General features: G+C 38.0%; 1 protein-coding gene across 1 annotated transcript in view; it reads right to left on the bottom strand.

The window, feature by feature from the left end:
• Window positions 1–12,858: 12,858 nt before the first annotated feature.
• Window positions 12,859–22,993, bottom strand: part of insyn1 (inhibitory synaptic factor 1) — a 41,951-nt gene continuing 31,816 nt past the window's right edge. Inside the window, exon 2 of the mRNA XM_026293971.1 lies at window positions 12,859–13,703. Coding sequence (XP_026149756.1) covers window positions 12,894–13,703 — 810 coding nt within the window. The 3' untranslated portion in view covers window positions 12,859–12,893. The remainder of the gene's footprint in view (window positions 13,704–22,993) is intronic.

Raw genomic sequence — 22,993 nt, 5'->3', positions numbered from 1 at the left:
TAATTTTGTTATGTTAATTAAAGGCAAGAGGATTAACAACAACACAGGAGCTTTGTAAAGCAATAAACACACAAGGGCTCTGTCATTTTCCCAAAACCACTAATAATAAATGAATTCGGTCCCTGCTGTGATCAAACAAATCATATGGGATGAGGAAAACACTAACACTTGATATTCCAGTGTCAGGAAAATCTAGCAGTCACTTTTTGTTGATACATTTTTTTTTTTTTGTTCCTTCAGTGTGTCTGCACCAGTTGGTATTGTTAACATAACTGCAGCCAATTATAACAAATGCGTCTTTGTCATAGTTTTCCTATTGCTTTTTTTCAGTGAACACAACTAGTGGAATATTCCCTCTCAGCTGTGAAACTGCAACCCTGATCGCATGCTTGACTGTCAAAGACTGAAAACGCTTTAGTAATTAGTACCATACATGGTATAATCTTGTTCTTTGTTAGTAGCCTAGATTGTTTGTAAACCAAATGAATCGTTTTACCCTCAACCTTGTATGTTGATATTCATCATGTGTTACAGTGAAGTGTCACGACACGCACTACAAACTCACTCTAAAGTCACACTCTAAAGACCTGACTGTTGTTCATTGGTGTTAACACTTTGTTGTACTTGAGGGCAGATGTACTGTATGTAAATTCACTTGATTACTTTTGATGTGAAGTTGATGGTAAGTCCCCGAATGCACCTTTAAGTTCAGTCTATATAAAGCTGGACAAAACAGGTAAAGCCTTGTATGGCTCACCTTAATGGGTTGTCTCCTTTGAAAATTCCTTTCTTGACAAATACAGTCATTATCACATTTTGTATTGAACCTGAAGGACAGTTCCACAACAAAGGTCTGTCTGGGCATCATATCGCAATGATGCTGTATGAAGATCACCGTGGCAAACCAAATTGTTGATTTCTTTTTCCTCTTCTTCATATCCCTCAACCTTTGGAACATTTTGCACCTAGAGCATATAAACTACTCATAATTACCTTAACAACCTCAGATTACTCTTACCCTGCGCCTCTTTTAAGCATTCACACTTGCAGCTGTGGCAATTATCCTGTCTGTCTTCTTATTTTTCTTGTCATTTTTTAAAAAAAAATCTAATTTTGTTGTCTGTCATTTAATGTAATGTTTTGCTCAAATAGACAAATGATAATCTAGAAACAGTCTTGTTTTGTCCCTAAAATACCTTTATATTCAGACACAAGGCTTTGCTTAGGTCTAGCCTTGCTTGATCTTGCATTGTTAACGGTAATCTGTGACATCTGTATTGTGAACTTACTTGTCGAACACAATCAGCTTTGACACTTATGACATTTAGTAATATTTGCTGTCCATTTAGGTGTACCACTGTTAGGGTGTTGGCATACTGGCTCATACATGGCTTACTCAAAGGCCTCAATGTAACAGAGCCATCATTAATATTATTAGTTACACCTGTTCTTTTCCTGCAGGTCAAAATGTCTGCACCGAGAAAAGGTCTATTGGGTGTTTAAAGGTTAATGATGAATGTAGAGCCATAGATGCGTTTTGTAGTCATACCGCAAGTGGTGGTTACTGCTACTCACTGCTGGTGATGGTCACTGATTTCTAGACAAATGCCATAGAGGGCTGCAGACAAATTGAAATGCTAGCTGCTGGAAAATTACAGACATTGAAATAGACAGAGCTGTGAGGAATGAACAATATTAGTTTAAACTGCTGCAGTCACTCCGGATAGCAATGTGACATTAGCCCCAATGACATGTGCTTGTGGGTTTTAGCCTGCTCGATGCATTAGATTGGTTGTCTGAAACCTCATTGTTTGAGGGGTTAATAGCACAGGATCCAGGTTGAAGATTTCGCTTGTTCAGAGCTGATTGACATGTTAAGATTGATTTTGCATTAGTTAGCAAAATGAAATGGCCTGTTTGATATCATCTTCGGTGGTTTGGTTACTGACAATGAAAGGCTAATGGAAATTTAACAAAGGCAGCAATGTTTGCTGACCCTTAGCAGTCAGAGGTGGATTAGATACTCAAGCTATCCAGTGGAGGTTTCATAACATGTAGCCAGTGACAACACTCTTTTCTGGATAGACCATGTTTTTGTGACAAAAAAGTGACTTTGTGTATTACTTACATTTTATTAATTATTTTTTGTGAAAATCAAGAGCTCTTAGCCGATTTTAATTCTCAACTTGATGTTGGAGTTGGCTGTGCTTTTGTTTAATTGATTTTTATCTTTAGTTTCTGTGGGTGGTGAAAGCTTATTAACAGGGCAAGATAAAAGCTATCACCGCTGTGTTCAGCTGGTTTAGTCTGTATTCTCTGTGACAAAAGAATGACATGTCCTGCACCGTGTTTTGAATGCAAAACCCTGGCTGTGTATCTAAACAGCTGTGCTTATTTAGAGAACAGAGAGTATTATTGAAATCATATTTACACCTGGGCAGTGGGCGGCTCTCATCATTTAAATGATTCTAATTCCCTAACCATTTGAGTAAATGTCACAAACGCTGTATTCAGCTTGGGGACTGGCTGCCTGTAACAGCTGGCACGAGCTCCTAGTTAGTGTGCCATAGTTGACTGTGCCTGGGCTCCTACTCTCATCCTATTTTTTTCCTCTTCTTCTACAAAAAAAAAAGAAAAAAAAAAGAAATCATAGTTATGTTAGCTGCCCCAAAATAAGGAAATGTGAGTTTGAGGTGTGGGTGATCATAGTGCATAACATATTTAATGACAAACTGAGAAGAAAGGAAATGACTTGATTCTGTGTGGAGGTAGAGACAGCTGTGTAAAGGGCGTGGGATAGGTGAAGTGGCTAGTGGGGTGATTCCCTGGGGGGCACACCCCACCCTGGACATACCCATAAAATGTATGAAAAATGATTAGGCTGTGACTAATTACCCGTTTACTGTCACCGAAAGTTGTTAAACACACCATTGCCTTTTAATACCTAAAGTAAGGAACGGGATTAATTAAGCAGAAATGTATTCTTCTACTCTGCCAAGCCTCTTTCTCGCAGTCTCTAAAAAACTATGTGATGGGGTTTGCACCTCAGGGAAATATTTGGTAATGGCCTGAGAAATTAATCTCCTTTTCTCCAAACGCTACTTCTTTTTAGGTAGATGAATGAGTGAATAACGACATAAAATAAAAGACAAAAGGAAAAATGGCAATTAAGAAGACATTACAGCAAAACTGTTCCTTTTAAAAAGCAGAGTTTTTAAAGGTGAAATGCATAATGTTTTTAACAAATATATTAAACTACAGTAAAGAGTAGAAAACCACTTCAATTAGCACACCGGCTACAGCAAGCCTGAGAACATTCTACTCTGTATTCTATTGCTGAGAAATTTTATTTGTTGTAACTTGGAGCATCTATCTATGATGATAACAATGCTGTCTAAATTCATTGCTTTAGTAACACTTCCAGCAATCACTGACATTTATGCTGTGGGTAAAAAGGTGAAACAAGTTTACAAACACAAGATTTGTTGCTTTGTCAGTGATTTAGCCTTTTTTTCTGTAAAGTGTGGATTTATGTAAAAGTACGAAAATTCTTACATTTATTTGAAGTGGATATGTTTTCATAATTTTCATATTTTATTTCTATAAAATCTTTACACGGCTAAGCTATTGGCCAATTGTCAGTGTTGCTGTCAATGTCTTTTAGGACATCATGCTCAACTGAAGGTGTCACGAACAACTGTATTGTGTGCCTTCATACATATATGGCCACAAATTTGAAACTTTCCAAATATCAAATATGCTTAATTCTTGTGCAGATGGTATTAGGCTTCTTACAAATTAATTGGTGTGGATTCGTTCAGTATGGACGTAATTCTTGGGGATACTCGGAACAGTTTTTAGACTTGTGTTCATTCAGAAACACTTTTGTAGGTTTCCAGTATTTATTATGTTTTATATATCTACGTTATAAAGAAAAATGCTGTTGTAAACGAATGTGTTAGACTGGCTTACCAGCTCTTAAGTCAGATGCAGTAGCTTTGCTGGAAGATACTGACAAAAAAGAGGAAACAATTCCTCTGTCATGTTAAAGTTGTTTTTGTTAACTTTAGAATGAGTGTATTCTGTGACTGTCAGATCCAGTTCCCCTTCAGGTAATGCTAAGTCCATTGTGCATGTAAAATAGCAGTGACTGAGTTATTTAATTCATACTCACAGAAGGATAAAGTTGACAGTTTTATTTGTATTTCTGCATGAGCAAGGAAACTTGAATGAGGACAGGGTTAACCTTTTAGCACAGGGGTAAGACTAACCCATAGTTCTTTAGTGTAGTTCATATTAGTAAGTTAGTCTGGAAATAAGTCTATAATCAGAACTAATATAACCAATAGAGCTCAAATGATTAGAAAAAGCTAGATTCATAAGCAACATATTATCTCTTTTGTTACACAAAGCACTTTCATTTGTTGTGCCAAGTTATTATTTTTTTTAACTAATAAACTTCTTAATCAGATTTGATAAGGCTTTCAAAAGGATTAGGATTCGAAAATTTCTGAACTGGATTTAGATTTGATAAAATGCTATCGATCCACATGCATCTCTATTGTACACAGGCACTTAAAATTTCTTTTATTTTTCAAACAGCTTTATTTTGATTACTCTTAAGATTGTGTTAATTGCACTGTGCTGTGACACTGTGCTATGATTACTAATCTAAGCTTTCATACAGTCTACATGCAATTATTAATAGCAGGTGGTGGTACATTTTGCTGTACGGTAATTATTGTCCATAGGTGCATAGGTATATGTGGATATACGTACATACATTTTTGAATGTCTGTGGGTGATTGTCTGCTGCTAGATTTATGAAAAATAAACATATATGTGCACAGTTTTGCACAATTTTCTGTTGTACCTGACTCAGGTTAGCAGCAGACAGGGCCAAGTGCAGTCATCCTCAACATAAGATTACACCAGATTGCCAATTATACACACCTCCTAGTGCACATCTGAACAATTTGCTATATCAAAATTCACCAAAATACCTGTCAGATGCAGGTGAAACACAACAGCAAAATGCCACTTAAGAGTTTTCTAGCTGGCTGCTATTGGTCATTATCCACCTGCAAATTACATAATAAATTCAAACTTACTTTTGTAACTGTCCTAATGAAATGTTATCTTCATGCAAATTATGTAGACACAGGGAGTGTACTGTAAGTTGTCACTGTTATTGTTGTTTGTAAAAAGGCACTGTATGCACAGTGTTAATTTCCTGTTGTAAATGGCATGTTGTTACAGCTGGCTTTTTATAGCTCAATGCAAGGTGGTAAATCCGGTCTGAAGACAGCAGAGATCAGTCTTACAACTTGGAGATTTACTCTTTACATGCTCTTGAAGTCCTGGTCCAACACAGAGGGTGCCAGATTGCCTGACATCAGGCCAGCAAAGGGCCCACACAGCCATTTAACGGCTGTGCTTTTTAGGCTTTATAGCGTGTGCTGATACACAAAGGACGCAAGCAAAAAAGAACATAGATTCACCACTTGATCAAGGCCAAGATGGCATAACTTAAAACTGTGGCTTTATTGCTATTTTTATAAGCTACAGTACTGTCTGCCTTTGGAACAGTTTTAATCAAACAGTAGTGGTGTTTGTGACGTAAATTGGCATCCCACCAAGCACGCTATATCCCACAATAATTCCTTACTTAATACTTCTGTTAGTACTGGGAGGAAATTTTAGTCCAACAAAAAGTATGTTGCAAATTGGTATTCTATCTACACTCTGTGGAGACTGTACAGTGTCTTCATGGATCCATTAGGTGAAATGAAACCTGACCCTAGATGGAGCAAGTCCCAGTTATACTCAGTCTTGTTGAGTTGGGTGGAATGTTGTTTTAATGCCATCTTTTGACTTGGATTCAATCTGTCAAATACTCAAGTGGATCTGAAAGCATCTGAGTGTATTTATTATCTGAGCATGTGGCACACATAATCACAACGGGAGAAAAAGATTTAATTGTTAAACTATTAAACAGCAGTTATTTTGTGTAATTTTATTTACACATATTAGATTATAAATTAGTAGTAATACAGAAATGGAAATAAGGTGCTTCTATAACTTGATATTTTTATGACTTTACATTTACATTGTTAGGGCATTCATATTACTGTGCATTGTTACTTTAGAGTTGATAGCACATTATGCTCTTTCTATTCATGCCTCAGGTTGGGCAGCTAAAGACCACTGCCACATACTATGCAAATGATTACAATATATTGACAAAAAGCCAACAAGATTAAAAAGACATTTTACTTCACATTTAGTGCTTTGATGACTTTGGTTGTTATGTGTTGTTGCACTACATGTCAGGACCTCCTTGATATCAGTACCTGAATAATAAAATAGTCACTTTTTTTTTTTTTTTTTTTTTTTGAAGTTCAGCAAGTTGAACCAAAAAAAAGAAAGAAAGAATTTTGGATCTCAGGGTGAAATAAGCACTTTTTAGATGGTGTTTCTTTTTAAATATTGCTCATTATAGTTTTGCAACAGTTCTGTTATATATGAAAATACCAATTAAAGACCACTTTCAGCTGTGACTATAAAAGTATGTCTAGGTCAATGCTCAAAGCTATTCACGGGTATTGTTTTTGTTTTCTGTTGTTTTTTTGTTTTATGAACTAAATTTAAAATCAGTAAAAGTTTTAATTCACTTGTCTTTATTCTGCCTGTTTCTTTCAAACACCTGACTTAATGTAATCCCACAACTATTAATCTTTTGACTTACCTCTGAGCTACTTTGTCAGCAAACCACTGAAAGAGTGCAAACCAAGTCTGACATTTGACTAATTGCAGTCATTTGAGAATGATCACTGCTGTAATGTATTAGAAATGCACAGCAGCCATAACACAACATTCAGGCACCATTCTCTCTGGTGACCCACTTTGCAGTTAGTTTTAGTAGTAATCTGTTAAACTACCAGTGTTTCCCCTGGGTTAATTGGTCAGTGAAGGTGATTATTTATTTATTTATTTGCACATGACGACTTTGTCCACAACCCTGGTTTCTCTCACCCATCCTGTCTCCTTTACTTTGTACTGTGTGTCTGTGCATAGTGCAAATTATACAGTGACATCTGAGGGGTTGTTTTTCTTCATGGAGGGGTGTACACATCATACTCATGCCCCACTGAAATGAAATGAGTGCACATAAATTATGTTAATTTCATGATGTGATTGCTTTGTGCCATTTTTTTTTGGGGGGGGCAAGAATCACTGATGACAGAAACCGGTTCATGACACAATCAGTCATTCAGTGCTGCAGCATAACCAAACTCCAACATATTCTCCTCCCTTCTGTTTCATAGGGCAGCTTTAGAAGAAGGACTCTTACCTGTCCTTGGCACCCAGCGAATTGCTGTATATTTGATGAAGTCCTCAGTCACAGCCTTCTGGACTAGAGTGGAGAGCTCATTACAGCCAGAGGAGACAAGTGCATAGGAAAGAATGAATATAGAGGAGAGCTTCTATACGTGTTTGAGAGAGAGAGACATGGAGAGAACAAATGAGAGTACAGGGTTTAGACTGTGGAGAAAGTACTAAATATGAGTGATGGGGAAAGCCCTTTGTAAGGTGAAATAAGGGACACTTGGGGACTCGCCTTGTACATTGCACCTGTCTTATCATCATTTAACTATTATTTGTTGGTCTTACTAAACTGTCAGCAATTCCTTGCCTTCTTGGCCTTTACCTGTAAAATGCCAGGGAAATGCTGACAGTCTGCCAAACTGGAGCTGTCTAGAAAAGGCTGCCCCTGCCTTTTCTATGACTTCTACCACATATTGTCAGAATTAGATATACACACACAGAGCTGCACTCAGCTGCATTTACATTCTACAGTTTGCCTTTCAAATACAAATTCATATAACAGTGACTTCTCAAATTGACTCCTTGCTTTTACTACTCACCAGTAACTTTAATACTTTAATACATATTTTCTGATTATGTGGTTCTCTGAAACATGCTTCACCTGTTCCTGCATTTTGTTTAAGTGATGCTTCCTGTAATTGTGTATTTTTCTGGACCGATTCAATTGTCTCCTCATGTATTCCTCGCTCAGCTGAGCATGTCATTACACACATCATTTCTGTGCAAGATAACGCAGTATGCAACAAGGTTACATTTCTGTGGTGGTTCAATTTGAGGACTCGAAGCATTTCAGCTGCAATCATTTCTCTGTCTCTTTTTCTCACCCGCTGTCAGAAATTGTCTCTCCATTGATTCTGTGCTCTTCTGCCTTACTTGGTCATGCCACATTTTAAGTTCACATTGGGAGATATTCCAGTTATTCATGTAAAATGATGAAAATGGTAACTTTCTCTCTTCAGCCTGTGTGTGCTGATCAGTTCTTCTGAAGTGCACTGCATCATGAATTTATATCCATCTGTTACTTTCTATTTTTTTTCAGGGGATATAGTGGTTGTAGAATTTATATGATTATCACTGTGGCAAGTGGCTTTTTGTTTTCTGGAATGCTTGTGTTGTGGAATTGTAAGGACTGCAGTTATCTGGATCAGGCAGAATTAGCCACTACGCTTTCTTACAGCTTACTACCTTAAAGTCAGTACAACCAAATTTGGACAGGCACAGGATTGTAGTGAAGCATGAAGTTTATATATTGTTTATTGTCTATTACTTGAGCTGCACTAATAAAGTACTCTCCAACCAAGGCCAAATATAAACACTAAAAATGATTTGGTAGCTTTATTTGATTAGCACCTTATGGTTGCCCTTTTTTTGACCTATGATATAATAATTATTGCCTCCTATTACCTTTCTTTGTTTTGCCTGACACACTGTTCAATCACAATCCCACGATGTATGTGAAAGTGACAGGGTTCTCATTAACTTTAATTACTATGTGCCAAGTCATCTGAAGGCAGTTTTTTTGTTCCAGGAATCGCTCAGCCCCCCTCCACTTGCAGCCGCAGGCCCCGTCCTTCATCACCTGTGAAGGTGTAATCTTATCTACGGCTGTTGCATGGCCCTTCATTAATCACTCCCCTGGCCCAATCAGATGGTAACTGATGGCTGACGTGGCCTTGTCCAGCCATCCCTCAGGTGCTGGATGGTCTTTTTTGGTTGGCTGGGGGACAATGCATTATAGATCTTGTGACTGATTGTCAGTAATGTGTGAGTGTCCACAGCCATGATGGTGTCTTCTACATGGGGTACACTATGTGCCACGTAAACCTTTCCTAACTGTCCAGTCCTCCTGAAGTTCAACATATTGTTCTGCTGCTGCTGAACGTCTCTTAACGGGAGCTGTGAGATCTTGGCTTTTTTTAAGACTTCAAGCCATGCCATCTTTTGGAAAGCTCAAGAAGAGCTGTGACTGACCAACAATATCATGAATAGAAAGGGGTGTGTATGATGAAAGGGGTTTCCAGGTAGAAGGAGGAGGGTGATGAAATATATATAGTTTGTTCTTGTAGTGGCAGGATATAAATGGCACAAAGATGAAACAAATCAACCTTAGGTAGCACCGGCTGTTAGCCAATCCATAGTAATCAGTGAGGCTGCATTGAGTTCTCCGCTTCATGAACCCTTACCAATCAGCAGCAGAAACACATATCTGTCATTTCTTTTCCTCTGCAAGGGCTTGGGGCAGTGAGAGTGAAGTGTGACAATTATATATGAAAGGTGGTAGGGGTAAGGTGGCAGGGTAGGTGCTGGGAGAATATGTGGTTGTGTTTTGTGTCATAATCACCTTTATAATGTAGTTTTGCACACAATATATGTCAGTCACTCAACGGGGTGTGATGGTGGAAGTGATGGGAATTGGTCAGGAATGTTAACTAATATATGACCATTACTGATGTCAAAAACAGATGGCATGACTCACTTTGCAGCATTCTGAAAGAGATTTTGTTTAATCTCGTCTTATGGACAAGTCTGGCCAAATTGCTTCCAGGGGGATGTGCATCATCCGTCTGTATTGATCTCCATTAATTGCTGTGACAGTAAAATATGAAATTAAATGTGAGGCGATCTGTAATTCAGAAGACATCACTTCACTCCTCACACAATGTGCATGCAAAAAGGCTGTGAACATGCAGACAAGAGATGCTCATGTATGCACACACATATAAACATACAACATCTGTTTTGTATGCAGTGGCATCTCAAAATTATCTTCTTGGTAGGCAAATGATTTGGCATCAGTGTGCTCAGGTTTTCATAACCTTTGGATGCCTCCCATCCTTGTCCTACAGAGAACTGAGGACAAAGCCCTGCCCTATTAGAGATGAATAATGAGCCTGTTGGCAAAAGAGACGTTGCTAATGTTTTGTCCAAATATCTCAAATCTGTTCCCAATGATAATGTATTCTGAGATAGAGCCAAACAGCTCTATATTTGAAGAGGTGATTTTGTCACAGATAGGACTTATAAAATCTTTGAACTGTAAAAAGAAGAAAAAGACATTGACATTTCACTTTGAAATGTCTGGCGGTTGTATAGGCAACACGGGTCTCAGTTTGTTCTTATGTAATTGATGCTTTGTTTGTGTGGGCCTATGGCTTTGTTTATGCTAATGGATGGGATGACCTGTTGGACCCAATCTAACAAGAAAATGGCAGCCAGTGCTTTGGGGAGTGAGCCATTGATCTTTCTTCCATGGCTTTTTTTTTTCACAGGTACTTGGAATTAGTTGAGTGAAAGTGGACCAAAAGAAAAATAATAATAAAAAAAAAAAAAATCACCAAAGTACTTCTGGTATCTTCATGTATAGCACATCAGCTTCAGGCTAATTGATGCATGTAGGGCTTATACCAAGCTGCTTCGTGTAAAAGTGCTCACTCTGCTTCTCTTATATTGGACTCTTGAGGCTTGATGCTCCCTAAACAGCACAGCTGTAATTCCCCTAAGCACTGCACTCTGCAATAACTGTTATACATGAACAAACAAAAACAAAAGGTGGTCTGGAATGGATGTGCTTCTCCACAAAACTTAATAATCCATAGTGTTGTAGTAGCCAGTTGTAGAAGATTGGGCACATCCCAAGCAGTGATTGATAGAATCACATAAGAACAATATACTCACTCTACCTGTGGTGAAATTACTAATTCTAGGCAGAATCCATGTGATTATGTCACTAGTTCAATAGTAAAACTTATTGTTTTTCCAACTGCAATTGCTTGTCTGTCAAAATTGTGAAATGTGCCCTACAGCAAGGTTTAAATTATTTTACAATCTTGTACTGCTTCAAGCAGATATTTTTCAGTTTGTACCAGGTTACAACAGTATGATATTTGCATGTGTACTTTATTAGTATAAAGTTGTCATTTGAGAATATTTCTGCTGACCTGGCTTGCCTTATCTACATGGATTTAATAAAATATTCTAATGATAAATTAACTTGTGCTAAAAAGAACAATCACAAAAGTAGTAGTTACAGAAGGAATAAGCCTGTGATTCAGGGGTAAAAAACACATGCATCAACGTGAAAAACTAATTCACCAAGCTTCCTTATAAAAGAAGAAAGCACTGAAAATGTTAAGAGTATGGAAGAGTAATGTGAATACATACGATGCTTTGACCATGTCTATTGTGGAAGGTTATGCCCACGCTAGGAGATCAGAGGCACAAAGGTCAGGCTTCACAGGAATCAGCAAAGATTTTCTTCTTTATGACTCCAGCATTTTCTTTTCAGAATGGAAAACACAAAATTAGGAATGTAAGGATGAAGTGACCAGGGGAACAGGCTCACAAAGCTGTTCCCTGTGGTAGATTATTGCTTGGTTTAAAAAAAAAAAAAAAAAAAAGAAAAAGAAAAATCTTTGAGCAGGAACACTCTTTCTACCATCAGCTTGCACTCCTGGACATGCATTTTTTGAAATGTCAGTTCTTTAGAGCCACAGTTCTAATTTTTGTTCCACTCAGTGTAAGTAAATACGTCTGACTGTGAGTTTTTGTTCACAGATCCCAGGAGAGTGGCATGCATGCTCAGCAGAGACCTCTCACTGTAACCTCCCTCTAACGTATTGATCAGGAATGGCTATTGGCGTTAGCTCTGTGAATAAAATGCTGTTCTACTGAATTTAGCTCCCCACTGAGCAACCGAATGGAGAGGCAAAACCTTTAGCACTTTTTTATGTATTTAGCTCAACTCCTAAGCCTAATGATGTCACCACCAGGCATAGAGGAAATTCAGAAATGTCACTTTTGTGGACGCGCATTCTCAAATTGATGTTTGCATTAGGTTTTTTTTTTTTTTTTAGCCTGCCACTCTTATTTTCCAGCTTCTGCAGCAGACCAAGAAGAAATTACATTTAGATGATTTCTAAATTAACTGGCAGGTTATCAGTGTTTTCTGACTCTCTGCTCAAAGTTTTGACACACACTAAAGAGAGGCTTTGACATGTGATTCTGAACATTTCTCTGAGGAAAGCAATAATTCCTTTGACATTTGAAATAACTGGACCATGAAAAAAAGACAATATTTATACAGGTTCAGAGTACAGAATGTGCATCGTTTTGTATCGACATAAAGGAACAAGCTTCTACTATGGTATGAGGAGAGAAAAGAACCTCCTTATGCTTCACTTCCGATTTTGAATGCTTAAAATCTTCTAGTAAAAATGGTTGAATTTTGTAATCTGCCAGAGATTATTACAAATAAAGAATCCATTCATTGTATAATTTAACAGGCACTAACCTTTTGGTCCACCAGTACCTTTCATGATCTGTAGTTTCATGTCATTGTGTTTTCCCTGAGCCTCAGAATGACTTTAGGTAGTCAAGTGATTTCCCATATATCATTTATTTATTTAGTAATTAATTTGTGTAATAATCTATGAGCTATGTATTTAATATTAAATAATGCACAGTCCTCTTCATGGGATTTTTGTATGATAAACTTAGGGGCTTTCTCAGTGGTCCTTTGTTTTTTGTTTGGTTGGAATATAGGGCAGTACGGTTTGGGTGCTCTTGTCAGAGACAGTTTGTGTGCTGCTATTTCGTAACAGTTTTTTGCGGCAGCCGGGATTTAAGAGACCTTTCCTGGGTAGTGTGTGAGCTCCTGCTGTCCCCTTCACTGGCGAGGAGATATAGGAAGGGTCCAGACAGTTATGGAGGAGTGAGTACTCAGAGGAAGAACGTTTTGGAGCGACTGAGCTCGCCAGGAGACTGGGCTCAGTATCGCTATCTGGTGTAGCACAGCCACTCTTGTCCTCCTGTAATTCCTCTTGCTCTTCCTCCTCCTCATCATCGTCACAGCACAATGCATGGTACAGAATTTTGTCACTGAAGCGCACTCTTTCTCTCGTGCCGGAGGTACGGGAAGTTTTGTGGCTGTGCGTGGAGCTACTGGCCTCCTCACTGGATGAATCTGGAGTAATAATACGGGGCCCGTTGGGAATGGGCAGTCCACCATTCATCTGGGAGTAGACCGAGGCAGTGGTGGGGGTCTGTGTCTGGGTGGGGATGGTCCCACGGCCCAGCTCCGGCCGTAGATCCACTGGTGGCTCACCAGATCTGCGGGCGGCTGCCCCAGCAGCCTCCAGGTAGCTGCAGAACTCCCAGCTATCAGAAAGCACATCTGCATTGAGGAAGTCTAGCCTGAAGGCTTCTCCCAAACCCCGCTCACTGCTGGATGTGCTGCTGGCTGTGGCCACAGTCCAGTCATCTGGCTCCAGGTCAAAGTCAAAGTCGGACGTTAGTTTATCGATCTGACCCACCACCTGTAATAGAAAAAATAAAAAGTGATGAAAAACTGAAAGATATTTAATTTTGATGTGCATATGATTCACACTTAAGTATATCAGTGACTGCTGGATTGCCATGAAATCTGGTGCAGACATTTACAGTTTATGCAGCACCATCCTCTGGTCAAACATTTGATCAGAAACATGTACTAGTGACATATTTTGTAATACCTGCAAAATGAGTGGAATTTCCATTGTTCTCAGCTGCACCTTTAGTGTAATGTTACAAAGATTACTTTTAAAACTAAGATGGTGGACATGGTAAACATAATACCTGCAAAATAACACCATAATATATAATTAGAAGTATGTTAGCATGCTGGCAAGAGCATGTAGCTCAAATCACAAGCAGGTATAACAAAAGCTACAATTTATTCACAGTTGCTAATAGAGTGTTTGCCTTTACAGCTTTCTGTTACACTATCCTTCATCCATAAATCCTTAATTGTTTGTTCATGGTTTTAAAATTGTTTTTATTTCCACAAAGGTCTCCCATGGACAGGTGTTGTAAATTAGCTTAATGCTACATGAAAAAAAAAAAAAATCCTCAAAATGAGGTTGTAGCATTGAAGATGTGTTACAACTTATCAAAGAGGCTTCTTCAGCTCTGTGAGAATGCATGAGACAGCAACTGAAAATGCCTCTGAGATGAGTGGTCAAAGCTGTACATCCTCAGTCCAATGGCTGATTCAGTTTGTCTTCATTTTTGCACTGTAGCTCTAAGGATGAATGAGATTAACCTACATAGACATGTAGCTTTACGGTACACTTAATCCAGGGCTTTTATTGGTACATTGATGTATATTTTAGCGCAGTGCAAACAAAAATAAACTCAGTTTTTCACATAATTTAAGAAACGGTGTCAAAGGCATTTCGTTTATCAAATTTAACCTCAGTGCTTCTGTCATCAGCAGAGTAGAGTTGAGAGTAGAGTTATGAATAGAAAGCACTTTAGCGGAAATTACAGTGGTTTACTGACAACATCTAAAATCCATGCTCCCCATGCTTGACATTTCAGCACCTTCACTCAGCATGTTGTCCTCTTAACAGTCTGTATTGTTTAACACCAACGCTTAGCGTTCATTTAGCTTGTAAATGATACATTTCCCCAAGCCATTCAGCAAGCCTAGGGGTTGGAAGTCCAAAAAGGTTTTTTGAACATGCACATACAGGTTTGCAACATAACTGCAGCTGAATAACAAGTTTTACCCAGCGTTTTGTGGAAGATGATCCCTTTTTCCTTTAAATGTAGTGTTTGCTTATTTCTAGGTGTTATGACCACAAATGAGTGTGATTGTATCAACAACATAAAGTCTTAGAATTTAAATTCTTATTTATTCTTTGTCAAACATGAAAAATTCTAACTCATTAAAAATGCAAACATAATGATAAAGGAGGAGTAACGTTCGGCTTACTAAAAGCTAAGGTGAAGGCAAGTGTGGCAACTTAAGTTTATAATCTTGTCTTGTGCAACTATCGCAAGATGATTTGGAATATAAATTTGCGAACCAAATGCTTGAATCAAAACTAAGAATTCTGAATTAGATTACCGGCTAAGACAGAAGAATTAAAAAAAAGAATATGACTTACTGCTGCTGCATTTTGCATAAGTCTTTACCTTGTAATAAAGAAACATTGTGCTGTTGCATCAAACCCCCTGCATTTGAATCTGATTGTATTTATCTACAGTGTCTCATCTCATTTTCTCTTCAGATCTGCCAGTTCTGGCATCATATATGTCATGAGTACCTGATCTCTTCCTCTCTGCTGGCAATCTGCCTGGTGGGAACTGAGTTATATGAATTCTCTAATCCTTACATTACTTAACCTATTAGCTGTGTGATCTGCTAACTTTTTATTCGTGGGGTTTTAAATGGATGATGTATTTAGGCCCAGAGGAGGCTGAATAGCTTTGTTTACTTGATTTCTTGCACGAAGAACAACATTTAATCAGTGAATTAGAAAAAAACTAACATGTTTTACCCTAGAATAAAGTATCTATATATCTATCTATCTATCTGTCTATCCTGCCATAACACCAGCTGGTTAACCATTACTGATTGCTGGTTAACAGTTGCTTTGAATGTGCAGCAGGTTGTCTTAAATGAATCTTGCGTCTTGTTAAAACACATGGAACACAAATGTTATAAAGAAAAGGTGAAAGGAAGTTGCCCAACATCACCTGTATATTGCCATTTCTCTGCAGTGGATTAAGACCTTACTTATTTTCTATTTTAGAAAACATTTCTGAATGTTAATGGTAAGCTGTGCCAGCTTCTGCTGCTGGTTAGCCTGACCCTGCCTGCGGCACGTAGGCTAATTTAGTTTGATAACTGTCTCAGCTTGAAGGGTTTGCTGAATCTTTCTAGGTCACAATAGAGCACATGCTCAATGCAGCAATAATGAACACTAGTCTCAGCTTCTTCTTCCGTTCACAGAATGTCTGACGAAGGAACTGTGAAGTGAATTGGAGAAGCAGATTGCTTTAGCACAAAAGATGAATGAAGATGTCAGGAACCAGTCATTAGCAATGTGCACAATGTGTTTGAAATAGAAAACGCATTATGAAAATCTACAAGCTAAAAGTAATTATGAGACTTTACTATGAAATATTTTACAGAGAAGTATTATTGTACCATTATAACATGTCACTGGTGGAGAACACAGTTGTCTTAGAGATTTTTCTGTAGTTGGTTTCGTAGTCCCTCTATACAAGATTACAAGATTAAACAAACACAAATTAGTCCAGTGCTCATTACATATGCAATAACCTGCGTATGTTTGCTGTGCTAATGCTTAATAATCCTGTGCACCTAAGTTTGATCCCATTTGTGAGTGGACAACACTTGTTACGTGTTTAAATTGACTGATATCCTCCTAGGTGTTGTAATGAGAGTTCCTCAAACTGTTGTGAATCCAATCCTACAAGTTGCTTAGTAGTCAATATACCTAAGTATTTTGAACTTCTTATTTCCCTAAAATGTTAAATTCTGCCTATGTAACTTGAAGCTGTGATAAACCTCTTGAGTCAGGCTGTGTATCCCCATGGACTTTATAGCGCTATCACTCAGCAAAGTTTATGATGCAGTGATGGCATATCCTTGTGACTGAAATGACTCCATTAGCAACACAGTTAAGCAGTAATGTATAGTATATGCGTGGATATAAGTGCTGAGGAATTGAGTTTAACTTCAGTCTTTAATTTTCTTTCAGTGTCTCCGCTGACAACTCCAGTTACTTTCTTAGCTGTAAACAGTGTTTAGGGAAAGCTACTAGCATCTTAGAGAGTGGTTATAACAGAATCTGTGACTAGCAATAAATCACAGTCTATTTTTATGTGTGTGTATATATATATATATATATATATATATATATATATGTATGTATATATACACATATATATATATATATATTTTTTTCCAATATGCTCTATCTATTGTAGAAGCAGGACTGCCAAGCCAACACTATGCACACCTAATCTTGTTTATATAGTTCATACAGAGCAATAACTGGTAGTGTAATTTTTTTCTCTTTCATTGCACACTATCAGCCGGCAGCCACAAGTCAAATGTGGTCACAGCACCTGATCAACACAGAGTTCAGTCATTTCAGAGTTCTCAGAGGTGCTTTAAAAAAGCGGCAGTCTCGGCAGCACTAGGCCAGGTTTTATTACTGTACCTCAACACCTGTCTAAGATGATTGGGCTGGGTAATTGAGGGTCAGAGTGAAAGAGGGCACTGGGAGTCTTGTTTGTGACAGAAAGGTATAGTGATGGAAAAGACAGGCAAGGATAATCTAACACAGAGTGATAGTCAGTAATGTAAAAACTCTGTGAAGAGCCTCTTCTCAGGTGAAGTGGTGATTTGTGAAATAGATTCAGTACTGTCCACTATCATTACAAGAGCCCTTCTCTATAATATTCAGCTCCACCTGGTATAATGATTTATTTATCATGAGTGAGTACCCGTTTCTTCCTCCCAAGTGAGCGCCTGTCCTCTGTTAATGCTAATTGAAAATGTACTGGAACATTAGTAGTGGAATAACTTATTCCACTACTAATGTTTATTGTGTTGTTAAAAAATGCAGACTGAGGTCACAATCAACAAATGGGAAGATTTCAGTGCAATATTTCCTCTTGATGTGGATGAGGATATTTGCCACATGTTCTAATCACTTTGTTGATCTTTAAACAGATGTTTAACGGGAATAGCTTGTATTGATGTGCATTGATGGCTTTTCTGTATGAATAGATTTTTGTTAGCTGTCTAGTAAACAGATGCAGATTGCTGTTCTTAAAAAATCTAATATATGATAATGGTCTAGAAGTGCATATTTAACATTTCTAATGCTTTTAGTGGAAAGGGTATCTTCTGTGTCTGTGGTGTGTTACATATTCTAGTATTTATCTGCAAATAGAGAGAGTTCTGAAATATGACATCTGCAGGAAACCAAAAAAAAACAAAAATCAGCTGTGACTAACTAAAATAAACGAGACATTTGAAATGCGTGCTGTATGAGTGGATTTTCTATAGATCACTTCATTACGCTGTGTTTAAGTGGCCTCTCTCCATCTGTTCCTGTGCCACCCATTCTTCCAGCAGTCATTTTCAGACCAGACTGAGAAGTTTGCAGCGCTTGTTTGTTAATTATGCAGCACCCAGCGTTTAGGATGGATTTACTTGTTTCATGGGAAAATCTGAAATGTGAAAAAGTGGAGCCATTTAAACACATTTAAGTGTTATTTCTTTTTCAACATGTCACAAAAGATTTCCAGCCTGCCCCTGTGCAGCACATCCAGCGCTAGAAGCGGTTTATGCCAGTTAGGAAGTCTCAGCAATTATCAAAATGGCCTTGCATGCTGGCTTCATAAGTAAATCGTTCACAAATATTGTTTTAATGAAGTTTCCTCCTGCAGTTTACATTTTCTCTCTACCCTGTACTTATTTCCCATCTACTTATTTCTTCTTTAAATTTTTAAGAGTGAAGCATCTAAGCCACTCACATTGTGGTGTTATGGTTTATCTTATCCCCCCATAAGCTAATTTATCATCCCTGACATACTCTGAAAGAACATATTTACTGAAATCACAAGAAAAATTGTCCAGTGGCTTGTAAACGTGTGTAATCTCTTCCAGACATCTTATTCACTATTGGATGAAACTGAATTTTGAATTTCTCATTCCATACTTGGTATTACCCAGCTGTATGCAAAATGCAGAACATTTCTTATCTGCCTAGGACTTCCAGCTTGAACAGCCATGTTACATCAAAGCTCAGTACAGATTTGTGGAGCAAATTATTTTAACACGTCAAATATACAGTACAAGTGTTTAGAACACACTGAACACATGAATGGGCAGGAGAGACTTTCCCAGGAATCCCACGTAATACTGGTGATTGTAAACTGACCACAGCCTCCATTCTTTTAGACACATTAACTACAAATTTACAGCCCCTTCATCACCTTTTAGAGGGTAAGTAGCTGATGGATGGATTCAGATTGGCATTTGTTAATAATGTAATGATGCATCACATTTATATCTGTTCAGATTTGCATTAATGTTTTAGCTGAGATGTTTAGTGTATTGATGATGGGCGAGTCAAACCGCCGTTAAGTCCTTCCAGGTTTTAATAATGTGTTGGTCAGATCTTACCCCAACTGCAGTACACTCTGTTTAAACTGTCTTGTTTACTTAATGCAGGTCAATAATTTAATAATAATAACAAAGTAAAATTGTTTCCACAACCACTAGATACATATTCCAACATGGTTCCTTTAAGAAATGAGAGGATACTCATGGTATAGTTGCTGGCTAAAACATATTAATCACTGTAGTAATTATCCAATCAACAGCTCATAAGTATTTAGATTATTTAAATTCACACAGCAACACACTCAGCATGTTTTTAAACCTCAGAGACACATACTACGAGTTACGGTGAGTACTACAGAGGATACCTTTTCATTCGAATTTCCTGGGGTATATTCAGTTTTGGATTGAATCTGGTGTGAATCACAAGGTTTGTTGTGGTTAATTTATTTTTGAATCAATTCGATACTTTATGCAGCTTGCATAGTCTAACTTTTATCATGTAGAACTCTGTTGTGCACTTCATTACATATTAATATTGTTGGCAAAGTGTGTGAAGCTAATTTTCTCATGCATTCTGCATATAACTATGGCAGCACAGTTTTGAAAATATCCATCTTGCAACTTTACAGTGGTAGTTAGCCACTTTTTTTTTAGATTTTCAGCCTTTGTTTTTTTTCACTTTTCTATAACTGGTTTCATGTATTTTTCCATGGAATATGAAATTGACCCCATTGTTTGCCTGCTTCTTTCTGAGCTTTTATTCTGTTGGGTAATGAGAAAAAAGGCCAACAAGAGCAACTGCTGCAGGGGCTTGACCTAGCACTAACAACAGTCTTAATATTATTGTGCTTGGCTGCATAGTTGTAGTTAGGGACCAGAGGTTGTCTTTCTGCATGCTGGGAAGGTCACATGACCTTTCCAAATGTGGAATTTTGGATTTGCTGTGTCATTGTTTTCCATCTTTGTCAGTGCATGTTGCACGTGAAAATGACAATTCCAATATATCATCATCAGCATCTTCATCGTCCTGTGTAGTTGTCCTGTCCACTTTTGCTCATTTTTACATTTCAGTGTAATTTTACATTACAGTATATTTATGACTTATTTAGTTTAGCAACACACACCAGCTACACATCCCTATAGCTGTGGCCTAATTGGATGATTGTAAAGTAAGTTGCTGAGATGCAGAACACATTTATTGATGGATAATTATGCATCAGTTTATCATCATTTTGGATGGAATTTTTATTGTAATAAAATAATTTTATTGCCCAGCCCTAGTGTAGCTGCACATTTTTTCATTTGCGCTTCAAAATCTCATTTGTCAAATGGACACAAATTGTGTGAACTTTAGTAAATTAAGACGGGCGCATGCTGCACTTACACAGTACCTTCTTCTAAATCTTATGCCTTAAACAGACAGGACTGCTTCACTAATGGCGCGAAAGGTGCAACTCAGGTGACATCCTTTCTCAAAAGGTGTGCTTATTTAATGACATGAACATCTGTAGTCTCACAAAACATCAGAAGTACAAGGAAATGTTCTTCATTTTAAACACTAATAGAGGAACACATTCGGCATAACTGGACCAATGCATTACTGTACATGCACTGTTGTCTTTTGCCAGTTTGTGTGCCATGTTGTACAAATGTTGAGTACTTGAATGAGGTCGGGTAAATATTCATGTGTTTGCATTGTTCCATGGACTGTAGGTACAACACACCTTTGCTCTCCTCGTTGGCATTGCACATGACATCCTGTAATATTAGATGAAACTAAATTCTCAATATATTTCTGCATCATAGTCAGCAAAACTAATTACTGCATGCTTATTGAACTAGTCAACTATATTGAGTGTATTTGTGATTCTAATGCAGTTGACTCTGCTGAGGTCCAGTGAGTCTGTGGGCGGGTGACATTACAGACAAGCTATGAGGACCTGATTTAGGTCAGGCCATCTTGATTGGTGAGATGAGTTGCGTGGTGTTGGCACAGGGATGAAGTGTCCTTTGAAGTGTTCTCTGGAAGCATTTGGTGTAATTATCCTGTCATGAGAGGGCTATAAGCCTGAGACTTCATTAGGCACATGCTCCTGCTTTTTCATCTTTTCTCAAAAAACACTCATCTTTATGGAGGCCTTAAAGTGCTAAACAATGCTGTGATGAGCATAGGGCCAATACCTCCTGACAACTTACTAATCAAAAGCATCATTACAAACTTCACTGCATAATGGGCCTCATTTATCCCTTTGGGGCTTTAGAAGAGGTGGACTTCTGCAGTCCTTGAGGCCTGGGAAATCAACCACTTCCTTAGCCAAATTTAGGTCATTAGACTGGGCAGACTCCTCCACCTGCTGTGTAGCAAATTTGGAAGGTTTATGCTATTATTCTGGAGAGGTTATGGGTTGTACAATCAGTGAGGGAGCAAGATGGAAAGTCTGTCTTCCAGCAACAGGGAGGCAGCAGATGCAGCATGTGTTGGTGCTGGCAGCGCACACTGATCATTTATTGAGGTTCTCCTTCATTGCCTCTATCCGTGTTGAGAGACCTCGTGTCGGTAATGACCAGAAAAAGATGGTAGTGCCACGCTACGGGGCTCTTCAGTCTGTCTGCTTCCGTGAGATAGCATCCGGATTAGACCTGTCAGGTCACGCTGGTCACATACAAGAAAAAAATATGTGCATGTGGGCACAGCCAGGCCACTCCAACCTATTTTAATGACTCAGTAGAGTTTGCATTAAGAGGTATCTTAAGGTGTATTTGTGTAGAAGGCCAATGATGTTCTAAGTGATTGTAGTTTGTCAGTGTGTAATGAATGTGTGTGGGGGGAGCAGATGTAGTTAGCTTGTACTGGAAAAAGGTTAGAAAACAACTGTACAGGAGCCAACTTAGCTGGATTCAGCAGTAAATCTGTCACCCTGATGCTTCATGCTGCCAGGTTGTCTAAAGGCCAAACCAGTCAACATATAAGCAAAAACACAAATGCAAAGTATAGCTCCATAACTAGCTCTTCAATTCTACAGTGATGACTGTGTTGTATATTTTGTGTTCTGTGCAAAATGGATGAAGATTGTCACTATAGTAGAAGGTAATGTCTCACAATAACACTCAATTCTATAGCAGTACATTTGTATCAGAAATTGTCATAACCATAAACATTTTACAGTGCAGTATAGTAATATATTTTCTGGAATGTCAAAGTCTGTTAAAATTGCTCTGTAAAAATTACGTACACACTGTCTCACTACAGAGTTGTTATGTTGGAATAATTGCTTTGTGTGTCTGTTTTGGGTGTTTTTTAGCTGCGGATTGTAGTGGACAGGGACAAGAAGCAGCTGTAGATTTTTGCATATATTCTTGGTGATATGCCAACTCCAAGTGCACATTTTAGGTCAGTATCAAAGTTATTAAACAAGGAATGAAACTAGAAAAGATGATAGATGAACGGTGCGATGGAGGATGAGATAGCCAGGAAGCTGCTGAAAGAGACAGAAAAATCATCTTTTTCATACAACCTTATTTTCACATGTAAGTTACACAGGTTTTTAAGATCTCAGTTCATTGTGTGTTCCACTTTTTTTTATCTGCAATGCACATATTCATCTCTGTAAAAAAAAAAAACAAAAGCCTTTCAAGGAAACTTAATATCACAATTGATTTTCACTTCTCTCA

The sequence above is a fragment of the Mastacembelus armatus genome, chromosome 3, assembly GCF_900324485.2.
Source record: "Mastacembelus armatus chromosome 3, fMasArm1.2, whole genome shotgun sequence".
NCBI lineage: Eukaryota > Metazoa > Chordata > Actinopteri > Synbranchiformes > Mastacembelidae > Mastacembelus > Mastacembelus armatus.
Note: the sequence above shows the minus strand (reverse complement) of the source record. Positions and strands in the feature narration are given on the sequence as shown.